The 25,533-nt window shown below is 37.7% G+C and overlaps 1 protein-coding gene across 2 annotated transcripts in view; it reads right to left on the minus strand.

The window, feature by feature from the left end:
* LOC136858798 (zinc finger protein 718) overlaps positions 1-25,533 on the minus strand; it is a 115,137-nt gene that overhangs the window by 14,549 nt on the left and 75,055 nt on the right. Inside the window, exon 4 of one of the 2 annotated variants that reach the window (XM_067138612.2) lies at positions 15,257-15,316. The exons of the other annotated variant lie outside the window; for it this stretch is intronic. Coding sequence (XP_066994713.1) covers positions 15,257-15,316 — 60 coding nt within the window. The remainder of the gene's footprint in view (positions 1-15,256; positions 15,317-25,533) is intronic. 2 annotated transcript variants of the gene reach the window in all.

The following is a 25,533-nucleotide window of genomic DNA, read 5'->3' on the forward strand; positions in this document are numbered from 1 at the left end:
ACAATAAGATACAGAAGTTGAAAACTAGAAAAGCAGCTGGAATTGTTAAGCTTTCTGGGGATATACTAAAGACAATCGGTTGGGATACAGTACCACATCTGAAGTACTTATTTGATTATTGTTTGCTTGAAGGAGCTATACTAAATGAATGGAGAGTTGCTATAGTAGCCCCTGTGTATGAAGGAAAGGGTGATAGACATAAAGCTGAAAATTACAGGCCCGTCACTTTGACATGCATTGCGATGTAAGCTTTGGGAAAGCATTCTTTCTGATTATATAAGACATGTTTGCAAAATTAATAACTGGTTTCATAGAAGGCAGTTTGTGTTTAGGAAATGTTATTCCAATGAAGCCCAACTTGTAGGATTCCAGCAAGATATAGAAGATATCCTGGATTCAGGTCAACTGGACTGTATCACGATTGACCTGTCTAAGGCATTTGATAGGGTAGATCATGGGAGACTACCGGCAAAAATGAGTGGAATTGGACTTAACAAAAGAGTGACTGAATGGGTGGCTCTGTTTCAAGAAAACAGAACTCAGAGAATTAGAGTAGGCAAAGCTTTATCTGACCCTGTAATAATTAAGAGGGGAATTCCTCAGGGCAGAATTACTGAACCTTTATGTTTTCTTACATATATAAATGATATGAGTAAACAAGTGGAATCAGAGGTAAGGCTTTTTGCAAATGATGTTATTCTGTATAGAGTAATAAATAAGTTACAAGATGTGTGCAACTGCAACGTGACCTCGATAATGTTGTGAGATGGACAGCAGGCAATGGTATGTTGTTAAACGGGGTTAAAAGTCTGGTTGTGAGTTTCAAAAATAGGAAAAGGCCTCTCAGTTTTAATTACTGCATTGATGGGGTGAAAGTTCCTTTTGGGGATCATTGTATGTATCTAGGTGTTAATATAAGTAAAGATCTTCATTGGGGTAATCACATAAATGGGACCATAAATAAAGGATACAGATCTCTGCACATGGTTATGAGTGTGTTTTGGGGTTGTAGCAAGGATGTAAAGGAGAGGGCATATAAGTCTCCGGTACGACCACAACTAGAGTATGGTTCCAGGATTACCTGATTCATGAACTGGAAAAAATCTAAAGAAAAGCAGCTCAATTTGTTCTGGGATATTTCTGACAAAAGAGTAGCATTACAAAAATGTTGCTGTAAAGTTCCGGCTGGGAAGAAGTGGGAGAAATGAGACGAGCTGCTCGACTAAGTGGTATGTCTCAAGTATTATTACAATATTGTAATACTTGAGACATACGTCAACTTCAATACGGAACCAAAATGAGAATAGTTACTTGTAAGTGGTATGTTACAAGTTACTATTCTCATTTTGGTTCCATATTGAAGATGACGTATATCACAAATATTATTATAATATTTAAAAATCCACCTGTTCAATACAATACAATACAATACAATACAATACAATCCACTATTTCATGTGGTTAAAACTTATACATAATACATAAAAGTCATAGGTACATGTTCCACCCTTTTTTACAGCCATCATCAGCCGATCTCAATCTTAAAAATTAATGGATACGGGATCTTTCTAATCTTATAAACTATAGAGTAAAATGTTGAACAATGATCTCATAAAATGTTATACTATAACATCTAAAATAGAGATATTGCACAGAAAGTATGTTAAAAATACTATGAATTAACAGTTTTTGAAGATTATAACGTGGATAATCATGAATATTTGAGCGTTTAAAACCAAAATGGATCCTCTTCTTATACATCATTAGGACTGTGACGGCCTTGAGTATACAAGCACAATCATCTAAGGGGGATGTTTGCTCAATTCCCATAGCATGAGTTCAAGATAGTAAAATCAATGTCCGTTATTTAAAATAGAAGTGTGAAAGTATCAAATGTATTAAAATATGTACGGTTGATTTATCAGAAAGTCGTAGAAGAGAAAATGGGACTTCTTGTTGAGACGTTGCTAATGATAAAATGTTGTGTCAAAGCTAGCTGATGTCAGTGTTTAGTTAAGTTAGTACGGTAATCAGTTGGATCCAAAAGACGGTCAAGTGGCTGTTGTTAACAATGTTGAAACATTTGTTCGAAGAAATGATTGAGTTTTACCTGAAACAAAATGTTAAAGTGAGTTAGTTAAATAGTATTGTGCATGAGACTTCCCGTAGGTACGTAAAAAATGCCTAAAGTGGTACTTACTCATACGATGCGTGTTAAGTACGTCAGGCTGTTCCAGCAATGCTAGCATCCCTGACCTTTCTACTTCTAGTATTATACCGGTGTGGCTGAGGCGGTGAAGGACACGGAGGGGGAGAGAGGGTGGGCGGATCCTTGCGCGCAGGTGTTGTTAGAGGGCTGTTAGGAGCAGGATGGGCGGGCCTGACATTTGGCGAGGTGGTGGGAGCTTTAGAACAAAAAGTTCTAAAAGTCTGCGGAATCGTATTATGTTTCGAATTCACAATACCTAATAACTTTGGAGTTTGCTCATATAAGGATATTTTTGCCTCCGTGGCATCATTAAGATTATGGTCTTTGTTATAGGCTTGGTCTAAAAAGATGTAAAGACTTTCTAATTCATTCATAAGTTTTCCTTTGCCTATACATCTTAGAATAGTGAGATCCTTATCAATTGATGTAAACTGGTGTCTTGTTTCACTCATATGTGAGCTCATCGCTGAATATTTGTTATGTTTGAAGGCATTGTAATGCTCCTTATATCTCGTATAGAAGCTGCACCCAGTTTGACCAACATAACTAAATCCACACTGAGCGCAAGTTAGTCTGTAAATACCAGATCTCGAAAAACGGTTGTTTAAAAAACATATACTTTGATTTGTATTTACTGTTCTGAAGGCAATATTAATGTTGTATTTCTTCAGTGTGTTCGCGATCTGGTGGATGGCTGGGTTGTTGTATGTAAACGTGGCGTATCCGTGGTTTATCCGGAATGAGATTCGTGGATAGTTTATATTTAACTTTATTAATTAACCGGTTAATCATTTCAACTTTGAACCCATTAAGTTTAGCCAAGTTCCTTATATAGTTTAATTCAATTTTTAATTTGTGAAGGGAAGGTGGGATTTTCAAAGCTCTGTGTATTAAATTATAGAATGACACCTGTTTTTGAGAATTGGGATGTAAAAAGGAATTATTTATGGTTATAAGAGATTGTGTGGGTTTCCTGTAAATTTGAAAATCAAAAGTATTATTGACGCGCGTGATTGTTATATCTAGAAAATGTAAGGACTGTTTAACTCTATCTTCCTTTGTGAATTTTATATTAGGGTCAATTTTATTTAAATTCCCTAAAACTTCGTCGCTGTTAATGACATTTTTGTCAATAACCACAAAAGTGTCATCCACGAATCTTAGCCATAAACATATACCTTTTATATGTGCTTTGATTTTCGTATGCTCTATTGAATCCATGTAAATGTCAGCCAAGATGCCGGACAAAGGGTCACCCATGGCTAAGCCAGTCTGTTAATAAATCTTTCCTTTAAAAGAGAATAAGTTGTTATTCAATACAAAATTCAAGATTTTCATAAATTCATCAATTTTCAGCTTACTTAGGCTGCTATGTTTTGAAATAATGTCATAGATAAATTTGACCAGTTTTTTAGTAGGTATATTTGGATACATGTTTATGACATCATAGGAACACATTATGTGGTTAGGTTGTAAGTCAAATTTACTTAAAATATCGCAAAATTTGATTGAATTCTTTAAAGGATGTTTATTATTAAACTTATAATGTTGTTTTAGAAAACCGTGGATATATTTGGAAACTTTATAGGTAGGGCTATTACAGCAATTAATAATCGGACGCATGGGAATGTTGTTCTTATGGATTTTAGGTAGGGCTCTGGCTACTGGAATGCTGGGGTTCATGTTGATAAGTCTCTGTTGTTTCTGTTTATTAAGAAGGAATGTGGAGTTTTTTTATTATAGATTTTAAATTACATTGTATTCTTACGATAGGATCTTTGCTAACTATTGTATAAATCTTATCCTTAAAAAATTTCTTCTCTTTTATTTATGTAACTGTCCTTATCCAATAACACTATAGACCCTCCTTTATCAGCTTTGTGACTATGATGTCACTATCTTCTATTTTAGTTCTCAAATTAAAAATTAATGTTTTTTGATTATAATCAGATTTAGTGTTAAGTTCTTTAGCTAGTGTAGATAATTTATTTTTTATATCAAATCTAGTGTCATTTTGAACTTCAAAGGGGAGTTTAGAAATGTTAGCCTCTATCTCAGCCACTGTGGTAATAATATCCAAGTCCATTTTTCACTAGGCCAGTTATACTTAGGACCCTTATTTAGGAGTTCCATTTCCATTTCAGAAAACTGCACGTTGCTTAAATTAACAATTGTAGGTGTGTTGACATGTGGAGAACTTGTTCTTTGTTTATCTGCATTCTGTACAATGGACTGTGTTTGGGATTCTTTTAAATGGGTTATTTTCTTATCTAACTAGCTGATGTACCCGTGCTTCGCTACGGGATTCTCAGAAAGACTGACTTTGTGGTTTTTCTAACTAAAGTCAAGATAGGTAATTACAAAAACGTCAGTAGGAATGTAGCAATTAAAAGCAATGTTATCATATAAAATACTCGATCAAATGAAAAACTGCACATTTTCTCACTTTTAACGAACAGTACTACGGTGCCGATGTAACAGTCCCAAGTTCCAGAGCTGGAATGATCAGGGCGCAGACAGTCGTGAACACTTCTCTGCCATTATTTCGTTAAATATGCACATCAAATCAAAATCAAAATCTCTTTATTTGCAAATGAGGTGTCTACCTCGGTGGCAAATGGTACACTAAAATACATTATTGTCAAGCACTAAATATTAAATTAACAAGAGAACAAAATTTTCCTATAGTACAATATTATACAATTTACGCTAACAATGTTTTCTATTAAACACACAGCTCATCCTTAATAAATTTATATTGTTTACAAAATTCTACTTATAATATCTCCTGTACTACTTACAAATATAGTCAACTGATATACAGTATGTGGAATTACTTCAAATGATACTATACAACTGGTATAAGATTAATATTTTTCATTGCATTTATTTATTTACTATTTTTTTTTTTAACCCATTCTGGATCCTAAGTAGCATAACGACCTGCTGCGTCTTAACCAGAGCCCCTTTTGCCACCACTTTTCAGAGTTCCTGAAGGGCCTTCACAGCTACCGTAGCGGTCCCAGGGCCCTCGAAGTCCTCACTGTACTTCTCCCCTTCACATGTCTCATTCCAATCAGTGCCTCAGAGTAGCGATTGAATAGCTCGAATGCTAGGATGAACCAGTGTGTTATGTACCAGTAGTATCGGAAAATTTATGAAACAGAGGAATGGCATGCTAAAGAAGAAAGTTACCTAACTTCCCAGCCACTTCCTGCCAATATTCAGGCAGACTGTTACACTCGTATGACTGGGCGAGTTGGCCATGTGGTTAAGGGCGCGCAGCTGTGAGCTTACACCCAGGAGACAGTGGATTCGAACTCCACTGTCGGCAGCCTTGAAGATGTTATTCCATGGATTCCCATTTTCACTCCAGGCAAATGTTGGGGCTGTACTTAATTAAAGCCAAGGCCGCTTCCTTCACACTCATAGCCCTTTCCTATCCCATCGCCGCCATAAGACCTAACTGTGTCGGTGCGACGTAAGGCAAATTTTAAAAAATGCTCGGTACGCAGCAGTAATCATATATATCGGAGATGAGTGGCAACAAAAGATAAAGCACATCACAAAAAACAATGGTCAATGTAATGTTATTGTTAATCAATTTTATGAGCTTTCTATATAGTAGGCCTTCACATTTAGTTTTCTTTCGACTCAGTGATCTTAGGGCGTCTGATAAAATTAATTATAGCGTCGACTGTAGTTCCTTATTCTCCGACTTTATATACCGAATTTCATTAAATCCTGTCTACCTATTTTCTCGTGACTCGGCGCTGACAAGGACTTAATAACAAACATCCAAATTAATGAATATCTCTGATCATAGCCAGTAGGATAACAATGTATAATACATAAATGATCGGAAATATAATACTATATAACTTTAAATGCCTCCTCTGCGAACCATGTGACCTTGCCGCGGTGGGGAGCCTTGCGTGCTCCAATGATGCAGATAGCCGAGCCGCAGGTGCAACCATATCGGATGGGCATCTGTTGAGAGACCAGACTAACGAATGGTTCATCGAAAGGGAGGTAGCAGCCTTTCGGTAGTTGCAAGGGCGGCAGTCTAGATGATTGACTGATACGGCCTTGTAATAATACTCAACATGGCTTAGTTGTGCTGATACTGCTACACGGCTGAAAGCAACGGGAAACTACAGCCGTAACCACCTCCCGAGGACATGCAGCTCTCTCTGTATGAATGATGTACTGATGATGGCTTCTTCCCGGGTAAAATATTCCGGAGGTAAACTAGTCCCCCATTCGGATCTCCGGATGGGGACTACACGAGAGGGGGCGATCATCAGGAAGATGGATACTGACATTCTGCGAGTCGGAGCGTGGAATGTTAGAAGTTTGAATCGTTGTGGTAGGTTAGAGAATCTGAAAAGGGAGATGGATAGGCTAAAGTTAGATGTAGCTGGTATAAGTGAAGTACGTTGGCAGGAAGAACAGGATTTTTGGTCAGGCGACTACCGAATTATCAACACGAAATCAAACAGGGGTAATGCAGGAGTTGGTTTAATAATGAATAAGAAAATAGGGCAGCGGATAAGCTACTACGACCAGCATAGTGAAAGAATTATTGTCGCCAAGATAGACACCAAACCAATGCCCACCACAATAGTGCAGGTCTATATGCCTACTAGTTCAGCGGATGATGAAGAAATTGAAAGAATATATGAGGAGATAGAAGATTTAATACAATATGTCAAAGGTGACGAGAATCTAATTGTGATGGGAGACTGGAACGCAGTGGTAGGCCAAGGAAGAGAAGGTAGCACAGTAGGAGAATTTGGATTGGGACAAAGGAACGAAAGAGGAAGTCGGCTGGTTGAATTCTGCACTGACCATAATTTAGTCCTCGCCAATACTTGGTTCAAACACCACAAACGACGGCTGTATACGTGGACGAGACCTGGAGACACTGGAAGGTATCAAATAGACTTCATTATGATTAGGCAGAGATTCAGAAACCAGGTGTTGGATTGCAAAACTTTCCCAGGAGCAGACGTGGACTCTGACCACAACTTGTTGGTCATGAAATGCCAACTGAAGTTGAAGAAATTGAAGAAAGGAAAGAATGCCAAAAGATGGGATCTAGACAAGTTGAAAGAAAAGAGTGTGATGGATTGTTTCAAGGAACATGTTGCACAAGGACTAAATGAAAAGGCTGAAGGAAACACAGTAGAGGAAGAGTGGAGAGTCATGAAAAATGAAGTCAGTAGGGCTGCTGAAGAAGTGTTAGGAAGGAAGAAAAGATCAACTAAGAATCAGTGGATAACTCAGGAGATACTAGACCTGATTGATGAACGACGAAAATACAAGAATGCTAGAAATGAAGAGGGCAGAAGAGAATACAGGCGATTAAAGAATGAAGTAGATAGAAAGTGCAAGGTAGCTAAGGAAGAATGGCTGAAGGAGAAGTGCAAGGATGTCGAAGGCTGTATGGTCCTGGGAAAGGTAGATGCTGCATACAGGAAAATCAAGGAAACCTTTGGAGAAAGGAAATCTAGGTGCATGAATATTAAGAGCTCAGATGGAAAGCCTCTTCTAGGGAAAGAAGACAAAGCAGAAAGATGGCAGGAGCATATCCAACAGTTGTATCAAGGTAAAGATGTAGATAATTTCGTTCTGGAACATGAAGAGGCTGTTGATGCTGATGAAATGGGAGACCCAATTTTGAGGTCAGAGTTTGACAGAGCTGTGAGTGACCTAAATAGGAACAAGACACCTGGAATTGATATTCCCTCTGAATTACTGACTGCCTTAGGAGAAACCAGCATGGTAAGGTTATTTCATTTAGTGTGCAAGATGTATGAGACAGGAGAAGTCCCATCCGATTTTCGGGCAGAATGTTGTTATACCTATTCCCAAGAAAGCCGGTGCTGACAGGTGTGAAAACTACCGCACTATTAGTTTAGTATCTCATGCCTGCAAAATTTTAATACGTATTATTTACAGAAGAATGGAAAAACAAGTTGAAGCTGAGTTGGGGGAAGATCAATTTGGCTTCAGAAGAAATGTAGGAACACGTGAAGCAATCCTGACTTTACGTCTGATCTTAGAGGATCGAATCAAGAAGGACAAGCCCACGTACATGGCATTCGTAGATCTAGAAAAGGCATTCGATAATGTTGATTGGACCAGGCTATTTATGATTCTGAAGATGATAGGGATCAGATACCGAGAACGAAGAATTATCTACAACCTGTATAAAAATCAGTCTGCAGTGATAAGAATCGAGGGCTTTGAAAAAGAAGCAGCAATCCAGAAAGGAGTGAGGCAAGGCTGCAGTTTGTCCCCTCTCCTTTTCAATGTTTACATAGAACAGGTAGTAAAGGAAATCAAAGAGAAATTTGGAAAGGGAATCACAGTCCAAGGAAAGGAAATCAAAACCTTGAGATTTGCCGATGATATTGTTATTTTATCTGAGACTGCAGAAGATCTCGAGAAGTTGCTGAATGGTATGGATGAAGTCTTAGGTAAGGAGTACAAGATGAAAATAAATAAGTCCAAAACAAAAGTAATGGAGTGCAATCGAACGAAGGCAGGTGATGTAGGAAATATCAGATTAGGAAACGAAGTCTTAAAGGAAGTAGATGAAAATTGTTACTTGGGTAGTAAAATAACCAACGATGGCAGAAGTAAGGAGGACATAAAATGCAGACTAGCACAAGCAAGGAAGAGCTTTCTTAAGAAAAGAAATTTGCTCACTTCAAACATTGATATCAGAATTAGAAAGATGTTTTTGAAGACTTTTGTGTGGAGCGTGGCATTGTATGGAAGTGAAACATGGACGATAACTAGCTCAGAAAGAAAGAGAATAGAAGCTTTTGAAATGTGGTGTTACAGAAGAATGCTGAAGGTGAGATGGATAGATCGAATCACGAATGAAGAGATACTGAATCGACTTGGCGAGAGGAGATCGATTTGACTACATTTGACGAGAAGAAGAGATAGAATGATAGGACACATCTTAAGACACCCAGGACTTGTTCAGTTGGTTTTTGAAGGAAGTGTAGGTGGCAAGAACGGTAGGGGTAGACCAAGGTATGAATATGACAAACAGATTAGAGCAGATGTAGGATGCAATAGTTACGTAGAAATGAAAAGGTTAGCACAGGATAGGGTGGCATGGAGGGCTGCATCAAAACAGTCTATGGACCGATGACTCAACAACAACAACTTTAAATGATCAGAAATATAATACTATATAACTTGAGTTATGTAGTATTTATCGATTCGACCACTAATGACATAATTATTTGGGAATTAAATTTTAGGCCTACACCTAAACAACCATTTCATTCAGCGTGAATAAAATTATTTATGGCGTAGATTATAGCGACTTATTCCCCGACTTTGCATACTGATTTTCATTAAGATATGGCCACTAGTAACATAAATATTTGAGATTTAAATGTTAAGCCTTCCCCTAAACTACCATTTCAGTCAGCGTGAATAAAATTATTTACAGCCTAGATTGTAGCGGCTTATTACACGACTTTGTACACCGATTTTCATTAAATTCTCTTCAGCCGTTTTCTCGTGATGTGTGTACATACACACAGACAGTCGTACAGACAGACAGAGACAGAAATTATGGAAATGTAAAAAGTGCATTTCCTTGTTACTGTGGGCACGACTGATACAGAAATACCATCCTTTTAAAATTCTGAGCAATGTACAGACAGAACTCTTATTTTATATATATAGATGTAGTCTGTTTCTTGTCCAGTAAAACCATCATTTTGTAGTCTATGTGTAGTTGGAAAGAGTTCCATTGTAATGGGGGCAATTCCTGGGCCACTGTTAAATGAATTTTATATAGTTGTAAGTTCAATTGGGATTTCTTTTTTTTTTTTTTTTGCTAGCTGTTTTACGTCGCACCGACACAGATAGGTCCTACGGCGACGATGGGACAGGAAAGGGCTAGGAGTGGGAAGGAAGCGGCCGTGGCCTTAATTAAGGTACAGCCCCAGCATTTGCCTGGTGTGAAAATGGGAAACCACGGAAAAACATTTTCAGTGCTGCCGACAGTGGGGTTTGAACCTACTATCTCCCGAATACTGGTTACTGGCCGCACTTAAGCAACTGCAGCTATCGAGCTCGGTGGATTTCTTTTTATGTAGTGAAATAATTTCATTCCTTAACCATATTTCATTTACTTTGTTTTGGATTTTGTTCATACTTGGAATGGTTTTTTTTTTTTTTTTTTTTTTTTTTTTTTTTTGTCTAGGTTTCAAAAATGGATTTTAGGTAGGGCTCTGGCTACTGGAATGCTGGGGTTCATGTTGATAAGTCTCTGTTGTTCCTTTTCATTAAGAAGGAAAGTGGAGTTTTTGATTATAGATTTTAAATTACATTGTACAAAAGGATAAAAAGTATAATTGGCCTAGTGAAAAAAAGGACTTAGATATTATTACCACAGTGGCTGAGATAGAGGTTAACATTTCTAAACTCCCCTTTGAAGTTCAAAATGACACTAGTTTTGATATAAAAAATAAATTATCTACACTAGCTAAAGAACTTAACACTAAATCTGATTATAATCAAAAAATATTAATTTTTAATTTGAGAACTAAAATAGAAGATAGTGACATCATAGTCACAAAAGCTGATAAAGGAGGGTCTATAGTGTTATTGGATAAGGACAGTTACATAAATAAAAGAGAAGAAATTTTTTATGGATAAGATTTATACAATAGTTAGCAAAGATCCTATCGTAAGAATACAATGTAATTTAAAATCTATAATAAAAAAACTCCACATTCCTTCTTAATGAACAGAAACAACAGAGACTTATCAACATGAACCCCAGCATTCCAGTAGCCAGAGCCCTACCTAAAATCCATAAGAACAAAATTCCCGCGCGTCCGATTATTAATTGCCGTAATAGCCCTACCTATAAAGTTTCCAAATATATCCACGGTTTTCTAAAACAACATTATAAGTTTAATAATAAACATCCTTTAAAGAATTCAATCAAATTTTGCGATATTTTAAGTAAATTTGACTTACAACCTAACCACATAATGTGTTCCTATGATGTCATAAACATGTATCCAAATATACCTACTAAAAAACTGGTCAAATTTATCTATGACATTATTTCAAAACATAGCAGCCTAAGTAAGCTGAAAATTGATGAATTTATGAAAATCTTGAATTTTGTATTGAATAACAACTTATTCTCTTTTAAAGGAAAGATTTATTAACAGACTGGCTTAGCCATGGGTGACCCTTTGTCCGGCGTCTTGGCTGACATTTACATGGATTCAATAGAGCATACGAAAATCAAAGCACATATAAAAGGTATATGTTTATGGCTAAGATTCGTGGATGACACTTTTGTGGTTATTGACAAAAATGTCATTAACAGCGACGAAGTTTTAGGGAATTTAAATAAAATTGACCCTAATATAAAATTCACTAAGGAAGATGGAGTTAAAGAGTCTTTACATTTTCTAGATATAACAATCACGCGCATCAATAATACTTTTGATTTTCAAATTTACAGGAAACCCACACAATCTCTTATAACCATAAATAATTCCTTTTTACATCCCAATTCTCAAAAACAGGCGTCATTCTATAATTTAATACACAGAGCTTTGAAAATCCCACCTTCCCTTCACAAATTAAAAATTGAATTTAACTATATAAGGAACTTGGCTAAACTTAATGGGTTCAAAGTTGAAATGATTAACCGGTTAATTAATAAAGTTAAATATAAACTATCCACGAATCTCATTCCGGATAAACCACGGATACGCCACGTTTACATACAACAACCCAGCCATCCACCAGATCGCGAACACACTGAAGAAATACAACATTAATATTGCCTTCAGAACAGTAAATACAAATCAAAGTATATTTTTTTTAAACAACCGTTTTTCGAGATCTGGTATTTACAGACTAACTTGCGCTCAGTGTGGATTTAGTTATGTTGGTCAAACTGGGTGCAGCTTCTATACGAGATATAAGGAGCATTACAATGCCTTCAAACATAACAAATATTCAGCGATGAGCTCACATATGAGTGAAACAAGACACCAGTTTACATCAATTGATAAGGATCTCACTATTCTAAGATGTATAGGCAAAGGAAAACTTATGAATGAATTAAAAAAAGTCTTTACATCTTTTTAGACCAAGCCTATAACAAAGACCATAATCTTAATGATGCCACGGAGGCAAAAAAATCCTTTATATGAGCAAACTCCAAAGTTATTAGGTATTGTGAATTCGAAACATAATACAATTCTGCAGACTTTTAGAACTTTTTGTTCTAAAGCTCCCACCACCTCGCCAAATGTCAGGCCCGCCCATCCTGCTCCTAACAGCCCTCTAACAACACCTGCGCGCAAGGATCCGCCCACCCTCTCTCCCCCTCCGTGTCCTTCACCGCCTCAGCCACACCGGTATAATACTAGAAGTAGAAAGGTCAGGCATGCTAGCATTGCTGGAACAGCCTGACGTACTTAACACGCATCGTATGAGTAAGTACCACTTTAGGCATTTTTTACGTACCTACGGGAAGTCTCATGCACAATACTATTTAACTAACTCACTTTAACATTTTGTTTCAGGTAAAACTCAATCATTTCTTCGAACAAATGTTTCAACATTGTTAACAACAGCCACTTGACCGTCTTTTGGATCCAACTGATTACCGTACTAACTTAACTAAACACTGACATCAGCTAGCTTTGACACAACATTTTATCATTAGCAACGTCTCAACAAGAAGTCCCATTTTCTCTTCTACGACTTTCTGATAAATCAACCGTACATATTTTAATACATTTGATACTTTCACACTTCTATTTTAAATAACGGACATTGATTTTACTATCTTGAACTCATGCTATGGGAATTGAGCAAACATCCCCCTTAGATGATTGTGCTTGTATACTCAAGGCCGTCACAGTCCTAATGATGTATAAGAAGAGGATCCATTTTGGTTTTAAACGCTCAAATATTCATGATTATCCACGTTATAATCTTCAAAAACTGTTAATTCATAGTATTTTTAACATACTTTCTGTGCAATATCTCTATTTTAGATGTTATAGTATAACATTTTATGAGATCATTGTTCAACATTTTACTCTATAGTTTATAAGATTAGAAAGATCCCATATCCATTAATTTTTAAGATTGAGATAGGCTGATGATGGCTGTAAAAAAGGGTGGAATATGTAACTATGACTTTTATGTATTATGTATAAGTTTTAACCACATGAAATAGTGGATTGTATTGTATTGTATTGTATTGTAATGAACAGGTGGATTTTTAAATATTATAATAATATTTGTGATATAAGTGGTATGTTCCGAGCTGTCCGCGGAGAGATGGCGTGGAATGACATTAGAAGACGAATAAGTTTGATTGGCGTCTTTAAAAGTAGGAAAGATCACAATATGAAGATAAAGTTGGAATTCAAGAGGACAAACTGGGGCAAATATTTATTTATTGGAAGGGGAGTTAGGGATTGGAATAACTTACCAAGCTAGATGTTCAAGAAATATCCAATTTCTTTGAAATCATTTAAGAAAAGGCTAGGAAAGCATCAGATAGAGAATATGCCATCTGGGCGACTGCTCTAAATGCAGATCAGTATTTATTGATTGATAGAGTGTTATTTTACGCACTACTTGAAGCGAAAAACAATGATATACTGTAATGCTTGCTTTAATAGCTGATGGCAAAAAGCTTGCACCTTACATTGTTCCAAAATGAAAACAATTTTTAAAAAAGGGGTGAATACATCACTTGTACAAGATAAGGTACAAGTTAGGGGAAATGAGCAGGCTCTCTACTTTGATACCCAGCCCTCCTTGTTTTGGATAGTTTTTGTGGCCACCTGATGGAAGAGAATGAAATTACTAGAAATCAGGAAAACTGATTTGGCAACAATACCTGGCAGAATGACATTGATACTTCAACTCTTGCACGTTTCAATAAATAAACCATTCACACGCAATGTGCATAAAAAACTAGCAGTTCTGGTGGCAGAAAGTGAGCTGGAAACCACCCGCGGAACTCATCTGTGAGTGGATATTGCACACTTGGGACATGATTTCTTTGAAGGCGATTAAAAGAGCTTCAAGAAAAGGGGAATCTCGAATACATTAGATGGAAGTGAAGAAAACTTCTTATGGAGAGATGTAAGCAGTGATAGCAGCGGCAATTCTTCCCCACCCGTTTTTTTTTTTTTTTTTTTTTTTAAGCCAGAATGCCATTATTACTTACGTGATTGGTAATTTAGTTAACTCATATTTATTTTACATCAGGTCATATTTTCAGCTCATAACGGGAAGAATTATTTTCAGTGTCCCTACTTCAAATCCATTCGGCTGAAGTATGTACTCTCTTAACAGTTCAGAAGAAAACTTACACCATACTTTTACGCCAATGATGATAACTATGAATGAGCAGAACCAATTTTGTGTACGGTATATTTGATGTACCTTTTAAATATAAATACCGTGTTTGTATATCGTATTTCCTTGAATAATACACGCACCCAAAATTTTTGCCTGCATTTTTCATTTAAAAAAGTATGTTAATAATGCAAGAAAGTGCAGTATAATCAAAGAAACAAGGTGGTTAAAAAGACAATTGTAACAAAAAACCAGATGTCAGTAGTCGTTTATCTTTCAACCCTACTATATATGCAAAAATCTAAAATTATATTAAAGTATTTCTGAAATTTAGCCTAATAAATCTGTTATTAGAATTCTGATGGGATTTCGTTGAATGCTGTGTGATATATTACATAAGAACAGGAGAACTGTTATTGTTTATACACATTTCAGAAAAGCATCAGACAAGCTAGATCACAATATTCATGTTAAAAGATGCACTCATTCTTGAAACCATTACTTCAGTTGCTGTGTACCTGCTCAAAGGATCGACATCACTTCGAGTTTTTCAAAGGTGAAAAAACTCTGAGAAGTTCAATAGTTCTTCTAGTGTTACCGAAAGATCAAACTTGGGTCCCTTTCTATTTTTAATTTTGTTTAATGACTTACCTAACAATCTTTGTCATGCCGGTAGTTTGCTGCTTGCTGATGACATAATGCTTTACAAAACTGTAAATAAAAAATAATTTTAAATGAGGATGAGCAAGAGCAAGACACTGATATTTTGTACAATGGTGTAATCAGAATCAAATGGCTCCTAACATAAAGAAATGTACATGTAACAATAAATAAATAAATAAATAAATAAATAAATAAATAAATAAATAAATAAATAAATAAATAAATAAATAAATAAATAAATAAATAAATAAATAAATAAAATCATCAATCAAAACTCTTGCCCAGGTTGTACATTTTCTATTCTTAAATGATTTCAAAGAAGTTGAAATTTTTCGAAGACCTTCTTTGGTAAATTATTCTAATCTCTAATTCCTCTTTCTATAAGTTAAACAAATGTTTGCCCCAATTTGTCCTTCTGAATTCCAACATTACCCTCTTTCCTACTTTTAAAAAAACCCACTCAAGCTTATTCGTCTATCAATATCATCCAAAACCATCTTCTCGCTGACAGCTTGGAACACACTGCTTAATCGAGAAGCTTGTCTCCTTATTTCCAAGTCTTCCCAGCCCAAAAATTGGAACATTTTAGCAAACACTACTCTTTTGTCGGAAATCACCCAGAACAAATTGTGCTGCTTTTCTTTGGTTCCTTTCCAGGTCTCAAATCAAGTAATCCTGGTGAGGTCCCATCCACTGGAACCATACACTAATTGAAGTCTTACCACAGACTTATATGCCCTCTTCTTTACATCCTAACTACAACCCCTACATATCCTCATAAGCATGTACAGAGATCTGCAACCTTTATTGATAATACGATTTATGTGATTACCCCAATGAAGATCTTTCCGTATATTAACACCCAGGTACTTACAGCAATCCCCATAAGGTATTTTCACCCCATCAACACAGTAATTGAAACTGAGAGGACGTTTCCTATTAGTGAAACTTAACAACACGCTTAAGCTATATATACTGCAATTATAATGAGTCTTCGTTACCTGAAAACCACTCACAAAAAACAAAAAATGAGAAAAAACTAATTCCAATTTTAGGCAATATCATTAATTTTTACATTATTAAAGAAAAACAATTAAAAATTAATATAGTTAGGTTGCCCAGCATACATTATATACAATCTTTTTTGTCATGCTTTGGATTGTTTAGACGTAGATGTTGAGAGCGTAATGCATTTTTCTCATTCTCACAGAGAACAATTAAAATAAACGTTTTCATCTGTTGATTGAGAGTGGCAAGAATTTATCAAACATGTAACAACAAGATGGATGACTTTAGGGCGAGCTGTAGATAGAATTAATAGTTCTTGGCCTGCTATTATTTATAACTTAGGGTTCTTGTTGTCCAAAGGCAATTCATGCCCTATTACAAATTATGATTACAATGAGGGTGATGTTAAAAACCTTGAGTAGAGTGATGTAAAAAAACCATCCTTCAGTCCGTCAGTAATAGGCCTATATATAAAGTATTTGAAAATGCTAGTACACAGCTGCAGGATAATTGTACTATAGGTGTTCAGTTGTTGGAATAATGGATGAGGTTTTGAAACAGCCCATTATAAATTGAGTCTAACCATCATCATCTTTGTCTCTCTCCACATCTCTTACCCTCCATGACTGACTCCATTACTCTCGTATGTAATCTATCCTCCTCCATTTGCCTCACATGACCCTACCACCAAAGCTGGTCTGTGCATGCAGCTTCAACAATCAAGTCCAGTACTAACTCGCCCTGTATCTCCTCATTCTGAGTACCACCCTGCCATTCTTCCCACCCGTTTGTACTAGCGATCATTATTGCTACTTTCCTGAATCAATCAATCAATCAATCAGTACTGATCTGCATTTAGGGCATTCACCCAGGTGGCAGATTCCCTATCTGTTGTTTTCGTAGCATTTTCTTAAATGATTTCGAAGAAAATGGAAATTTAGTGAACATCTCCCTTGGTAAGTTATTCCAATCCCTAACTCCCCTTCCTATAAATGAATATTTGCCACAATTTATCCTCTTGAATTCTAACTTTATCTTCATAATGTGATCTTTCCTACTTTTAAAGACACCACTCAAAACTTATTCGTATCCATATGTCATTTCATACCATCTCCCCACTAACAGCTCGGAACATACCACTTAATACCAGCATAGTTGGTCTGCTACTGGACACTACAAATCCTCCAGCCAACCCACTCCTGGCCGCCAACCCCCTGCCCCATTGCGCTAAATTGGGCCCATCAGCCGGCAAACAGCACACCCACCAAGACGCACGGCCAGTGCACACCGCCCAGGCCACCGGGAGCCACCAGTAGCGCCAATATGCAACACGAAAGACCCCGTCTCACTTTCAAAAATTGACGCCTGCTTGGCCATCACGTGATACAGATGTCGTTTCCCACAGGGAACTAGAAATACCCGGCCTGAATGAGTAAATTCACCAACAGAGTTAGTCCGCCACTGGACACCACAAATCCTCCAGCCAAACCACTTCCGGCCGCCAGCAGCCTGCCCCAACGTGCCAGACCGGGCCCATCAGTCGGCAAACAGCACACCCACAAAGACGCACGGCCAGCGCAAACCGCAGAGGTCACCCGGAGCCACTAGCAGCACCAGCGCACCATGAGAGACTTTGTCTCAGGAATTAGTTATCTGGAAAATTTATTATGTCCAATAATGGACCAACTATATTGGCATTATAAATTTATTCATTCAGGACAAATATTTCAGGTTCCCTATGGGAATCAACATCTATATCATCTGATGGCCAGGCAGGCATCAAATTTTGATAACGAGACAAAGTCTCTCTCAGTGCATCGGTACCGCCTGGAGCCCCAAGCAGCCCACGCAGCAGCCCCCACGGCATGCACCAGCCACGTGTCCCGCTAGATGTGCCACCCACCAAGGGATGAGCCAGCTGGAAAATTCACAACTTCCAACAACGGACCAACCATACTGGTATTATAAATAGACAAATTCGGGACAAACATTTCAGGCTCCCAACGGGAATCAACATCCATAACACACCACTTAAACGAGCAGCCCATCTTCTCTCTCCCAAGTCTTCCCAGCCCAAACCCCGCAACATCCTTGCAACGCTACTCTTTTAAATGTAAGAATTTCTTTTTTTAAGTCTGTATTGAACCGAGAATAATAGATAAGTAAAATTGAAAATCCACCCTTTCAACACCACTACCAAACTTAAACAAGTTATAACATTTACTTGGAACTAGTTTCAACGCTGGTGAGCATCATCTTCAGCCAAATATGAGAACAGGCAATCGTGAATATACATATCATTATTATGTCAATGCACATATAAACACTCTTAATATGGGACTTATGATGTCCCTAAAAGCAACATTTCTAATAGAGGACCTGAGATGGAAATTCAATCTGCCCTGTACAGAGAACGGAAGAAACTGCGGTTAGAGAAGGAGAAGAAAAAGAAGGAGATATGGCCAGAGTTCTACTCCTCAGAGGCCATGAACAGAGCATGGACCGGCACAAACCAGGAGCTGAGACATTTTGTAAATTCCATGGCAGTCCATGGCTACCATCACAAAATCTGTAGGTCGAAGACATACCACGACCCGGACTCGATGTGCATATGTGAACTCTGTGATAAACATTGTGACCGATATCACGTACTGTCGTGTAAAAATCGTGTGAAATCAGTCATAGACCTCTGTATTGATTAATTATCCTAATACTGCACAACTTGTGCGCAATAAAGTTTATATAAAAGCATCTGGAGAATAAAACTTCCCTTGGTACGTTATTCCAATCCCTAAATCCCCTTCCTATAAATGAATATTTGCCTCAATTTGTCCTCTTGAATTCCAACTTTAACTTCATATTGAGATCTTTCCTACTTTTAAAGACGCCACTCAAACTTATTCGTCTACTAATGTCATTCCACGCCATCTCTCCACTGACAGCTTGGAACATACCACTTACAGTATGTAGGATACTAATTAGTTTATAATATCACCTATTCAATACATTAAAATCGTAAACAATTAGGAATTTATCTTTATTTCCATATGAGACATGTTTCGCCTTTCACTAAGGGCATCATCAGTCACAGTACTACCTCAAGGCATGAATCAGGTACCTGATTTGTATTTAAATCATAAGTACTAAGAAATAATATTGACATATTACAGTAGAGATAGTCAATGAGAAAAACAATGTTCAGTGATAATATGGATACCAACATATCAGCCGTTGGCTGTAAATTACCAGTTGTGAAGGATGACGTCAAAATGTTAGGGTGTCTTACAAAGGTTATATTAACATATTTACATGGGGGCAGTCTAAGGAAAAGATACAAGTGACTGGCACCAATACGTAAGACCACAGGGTAATTTACCAGTGTCCAGCAGCAATGGTATCTGATTTATGCCTTGAGGTAGTACTGTGACTGATGATGCCTTCAATGAAATGCGAAACATATCTCATATGGAAATAAAGATAAATTCCTAATTGTTTAAAATTTTAATGTATTGAATAGGTGATATTATAAACTAATTAGCATACTACATATAGTATCTTCAATATGGATCCGGGCAGCACGGAAGAAACCTCCACATGTGCAGCCACAGAATAAATTGAGCAGTTAAGTTTGATTAAATAGACTGTGACTGACGGTGCTCCCTGGAAACGGTAGAGTGTGCACATATCTACCAGCTAATTCTTCCATTCCAGTAGCGTTGAAAGATGATTCTTAAAAGGTCCTTTTCAGGACCACAGTTGTCGATTATGTCTATAAACTTCGAAGGAATGCCCCTTGTAAAAGAAGAACTGTTTATGTAAGGAACATGGCTGTGATGTCCTTTGTGTACAAGAAACCCATCGAGACAATAATCAGAGCAGGCCAAGGATTTCTGGCATGCGTTTAGTGGTAGAGAGACCAAGTCAACAGCATGGAAGTGCAAATTTGTCAAACGTGGTATAGTGGTCCTATCCACTGACATATCTGACTGTGCTGACGTAGAACTCCTTACAGTTGAGTTAAATCATTGCACTGTTTCCTCTATATATTGTACCGGGAACACCGTTACGAGAGAAGTTCGAAGTATGTTTGTTGAACTTCGCGCGAGATGGAAGGTAGGCAGCCCGCCGAACGTGGTGACGTGCCCAGCGAGTGACGTGGCCGCCGTAAGCCAGCTATCCGCTACCATATATGGTAATGATCCAGCTCGTCCTCAAAAGTACATCTTTGAGCTAATTTATCGCTATTTTGACATTGCCAACTTAAAAGCCTCTACAATGGACATCATCTCTTCAGATTTCAAGAAAATCCACCGAGTATTATAGAAGTTATAAGGGTAGATAGTACCAGAGTTCTAGACACTTCCATGCGGACGTGTATAAAAGGAAGACCACCCGACCTACGAATTCAGTGTCTGTCACTCCGCCGTCTCTGTGACACGGGTGACAAGAGAAGTGTTGTGCGTGTCGAACTTCTAGTCGACAGTCTGCGAAATCCAAGTTCGGTATTTTCTCTAAGTGTTGTATCAGGACTTTGCCATATTCTTGAAGTGCCTGAATGGGACTTTGTTTTCTGCGAGCATCGTATTGGAACTTTGTCATATTGACACATTGGGACTTTGTTTTTTTGTCGTGTGTCGTGATTGGACTTTGTTTTTTTCTTAAAGTGCCATATAAGAACTTTGTTTTTTTTTCTGAAGCGTCTCATTGGAACTTAGTTATTTTCGCCGAGTGTCGCGATAAGACTTTATTATTTTCTTAAGGTGACATACTGGAACATTGTCACGGAACTTTATTTTCTTCGAGTGTCGTGTTGGGACTTTAACATTTTTGCACATTGGAACTTTGTTATTTCTACACATTGGAACTTTGCTTTTTCTTAAGTGCCACATAAGGACTTACTTATTCGACGACGATTGAATTTTCACGTGTGTTGTGTATCGCATTGAACTTACGTTTCGAACTTATTCGAACTTATATTTTTAAATCAATTTCTGGAACATTGAACTTAGGGGACATTCAACATTACGTTTAATTGCGAAATATGCAATGCTTTCCAAGTGCTGCACAGGGACTTATGTTTTGATTCTTAAAGACTGTGACGATTCGGAATACGCATATCGCATTTCCCGAAAGCCTAGAACTTTCCAGTATTTTGAGTGATCCATAATTTATGAAGTCAGACTTTTTCTTTCAAATATTATTTTCTTTAATGGCTATTCACTTCGCTTATTAATGCAACAGGACAGTTTCCGAGTGCTACTTATTCAGTTCATTGCCAATATGTTTTAAACCTTCAGAACTGTGCATTTAGGATTGCAGTAACAGTAATCCTCTAGAACATCCTGACTTACAGTGAGCTTGCCTTATGAACTTGCATTTCTACCAGTACTTGTTCTTCGAGTGATTATTCTAGAACGTTTTTGCAGTAATTATAATTAAAAGGTCATATCTGTTCAGACAGTGCCCTGAATGTGTGGAGTGCCGTACAGGAAATTCAGGTGTGAATTACGTCTCGAATCGAACCCAGGAACGCGTACCAATCGTCGGGACATTCCAGAACGTCGAGACTTCCAGAACGTCGAGACACTTCCAGAACCTCCAGACGTTCCAGAACTCCTCATCCGAGCAGGTGTGGTCCCTGCCCAGTCGATGTCCAGCACCATCCCAGGACTTGGAGGTACCAACCAGCCACGACATTTCCACGCTGCTGTATGAAGGTGATATGAACTTGCTTTTGATGATCAATAAACTCAATTTATCAAAATAATCTCTCAATTTGATAACTATACCTCTCTCTGTACCAGCTCCAATGATAAAGCCACAACCGAGATTAAGAATCATGCTCGTTTATTTAATATCAAGCGCATTAAAGATATGAACACATTTTTACGGGTACAATATAAACCACCAAATTCTGCATTCCATTTCCAGAAACCAAGGAATTTCGACAATCAAGCTGCCCACATTGTAAATGGTCACTTTAAAGGCCAAAACAACGTCTGGGGATATGAACATGAGAATGAAGATGGAGAGGCTGTGCTGGAATGGGCTGAGACCCACCAGATGCTACTGTTACATGATGTTAAAAATCCTCCTTCTTTTAAAAGCGGATGTTGGCAACGAGGTTATAACCCTGATCTAATCTTTGTTAGCGAAGGAATTGCTCAGCAGTGTATAAAGAACATCGGCACCCCTATACCACACACACAGCACAGACCCCATCACGTGTCAGGTATTTGCTGCGGTGTGTCCCATGGGCGTACCTTTCTGCAGGCGATATAATTTTAAGAAGCAGACTGGAACAAGTTCACTGCATATCTGGAGGATGCTGTATCTGATATATAGGTATTTCTATGACTGACTACGATCTGTTTGTAGATGCAGTGAACAAGAACTCCAGACAGTCAATTCCCAGGTTATCGAATGAATTATGTTCCTGGTCTCAATCAACATTCCTCAGCTCTGCTGGCTGAATGCATTGATCTATTCGAGACGAATCCCTTTGGGGAACAGACTGTGCAGAAAGGTCTAGAGTTGACAACAATGTTAGCGGAAGATAAACGAAATCATTGGATATCTACCCTTGAAGAGCTGGACATGTCTAAAAGTAGTCAGAAAGCCCGGCGACTCTTAAAGAGGCTTAATAATGACTTCACAGAAACCCCTGTACACATCAATTTGCCCCCAGATGCCATTGCCCATCAACTTTTGCTCAATGGAAAAATAGGGGGTTATATGAATAGAGTTAAAATAGAACGCCAAATAGATAAGGTGTCCACCGACCTCACTAATAATATTACCATAGAGCAACTAGAGAAAGCCATAAACTCCTGAAAACTGTTGACCTCAAATCCCTCCCAGCAATAAAAATTCTAGATACAGATATCCATTATAGTCACACCGTTAACAATCTAGGATTCATTTTCGACAGAATCCTATCCTGGTCTGATCATACGTCAAATGTGATCAGAAAAGTTGTGTCATCCATGCATATTTTGAAACGTAACGTGTCATGTACACCACCTTTTATGCGAAAACTACTTGTTCAAAGTTTTATATTCCCTATAATTGACTATGGATCAGTCGTATACAACGACTTATCTGAAACTTTGAACATACAACTACAGAGGGTACAAAACACATGTGCTCGTTACGTGACAAATGCCAGGCGTGATGAACACATAAGACCCTATTACATACAACTGCAGTGGTTGAAACTTCATGAACGACGGGAAATCTCAGTAGCCATTGCTACGCACAAAATTCTCAAACTGAAGACCCCACCCTACCTTTATAATGCATTTAAATCTCAGGAGTCAGTACATAACAGAGATAATAGGTTTACAAAAAACTACCGTTCAAATTCCCCTTCATCGTACCACTAAATTTCACAAACCTTTGGTTGCACTGCATCCCGTATCTTCAATGTCTTTAATCTTCACCGTTTCGCAAATAACAGGAACTGTACCTAACTAAAGTAGTACTTAACATGTATCTTCCTGGAGGAGTACGCAAGGGGCTGAGATCAGACATTCTTCTGTCTAACAATCAGAAATACTGGGCGAGTTGGCCATGCGCGTAGAGGCGCGCGGCTGTGAGCTTGCATCCGGGAGATAGTAGGTTCGAATCTCACTATCGGCAGCCCTGAAGATGGTTTTCCGTGGTTTCCCATTTTCACACCAGGCAAATGCTGGGGCTGTACCTTAATTAAGGCCATGGCCGCTTCCTTCCATCTCCTAGGCCTTTCCCATCCCATCGTCGCCATAAGACCTATCTGTGTCGGTGCGACGTAAAGCCCCTAGCAAAAAAAAAAGGTCAGAAATATGTATATTTTTAAGAAAATTGTTTCTGTTTTTTATATTCTTTAGATTCTTGCAGCCTAAATATTAAAAAATTGAATGATGTACTTTATTATTTCTTATATAATTTATGTTTTAATTTTAATGGATTTGGTATTTTAATTTTTAAGTTTAATTTTTAATTTAATATTTTATTATAAAATGTAGTTAGTATATCCATAAACCTGTATTGTGTTATAAGGAGATGCTACATAAAGGGGCTTTTCAGCCTCAGTGGCATAGATAGATAGATAGATAGATAGATAGATAGATAGATAGATAGATAGATAGATAAGAAATGGGTGAGCCCTGTCTTCGCAGAGCTCCACACGTAGGTCTATGAAGACCCTTTGTGCCCCTTAAACAGGTTTGCCTAGTCCAGCCCAAGTGCTCCTATAAAGGATACTAGTGTCCGGATATTGGCATTCCTGATGTCTTCCAGGTTCACAAAATGTGAGCCAAGGTATCGATGTCTGGTGCTTGCAAGAGCCTCGCACTGACATAACACATGCGCGGAGGTCTCCTACTTACCGCATCTTCTACACATCGGATCCTGGGTGATTTTCATGATGTGTAGGTGTCTCTGTAAGGTATTGTGGCCTGTTAACAGTCCAACTACCATTCTCATTCTGGTCCTATTCAAATTCATTAGGACCTTTTTATAACTTTGGCTAGGCCCTTTGATAAGTTCACGTGCCTGCCTTGCTATAGTTAACCTCTTCCAAATATCTAAGTGAGACTGGTTTGTCCTCTGGGATATTGCCAGTCTCACGCTTTGGAGTGACACTCCCAGGAAGGGCTCTGGTCCTGTGAAAGAACCTTTTGAGCCTTGTTTAGCTAGTTTGTGATCTTAAACATGATCATCAAATTTATCGAATCTATCAACAAAATGGACTGGCCATGGGATCACCTGCATCGGGAATTCTAGCGCACATTTATTTAGATTTTCTGGAATATACAAAAATAAATAGCAATACTTTTCCAAACATCCTCATGTGGGCCAGATATGTTGACGACACATTTGTTATAATGGATGAAGAAATCAAGAATGCGACCTCTACCCTGCAAGAACTAAACAGCATTGACCCCATAATCAAATTTACGCTTGAATCCGAAAATAATAAAGTAATTAATTTTCTGGATTTAACTATTCTCAGAAATCCATCTGCTCTTTCATATAGAATTTTCAGAAAACAGACACAAACTGCCAATACTATTCGTCAAGATTCCATACACCCTCAAACACACAAACGTGCAGCGTATAATAGCATGGTTCATCGTGCATTCACGATACCTATGTCCAAAAAAGACCTCAATAGCGAACTCAACATTATAAGAGCAATCGCCAAATTCAACGGTTACAGCAGATCATTTATAGAACAGATAATCAATCAATTTAGACACCGGCCCAAGACTGCT

This window comes from Anabrus simplex, chromosome 1, assembly GCF_040414725.1.
Source record: "Anabrus simplex isolate iqAnaSimp1 chromosome 1, ASM4041472v1, whole genome shotgun sequence".
NCBI classification, from domain to species: domain Eukaryota; kingdom Metazoa; phylum Arthropoda; class Insecta; order Orthoptera; family Tettigoniidae; genus Anabrus; species Anabrus simplex.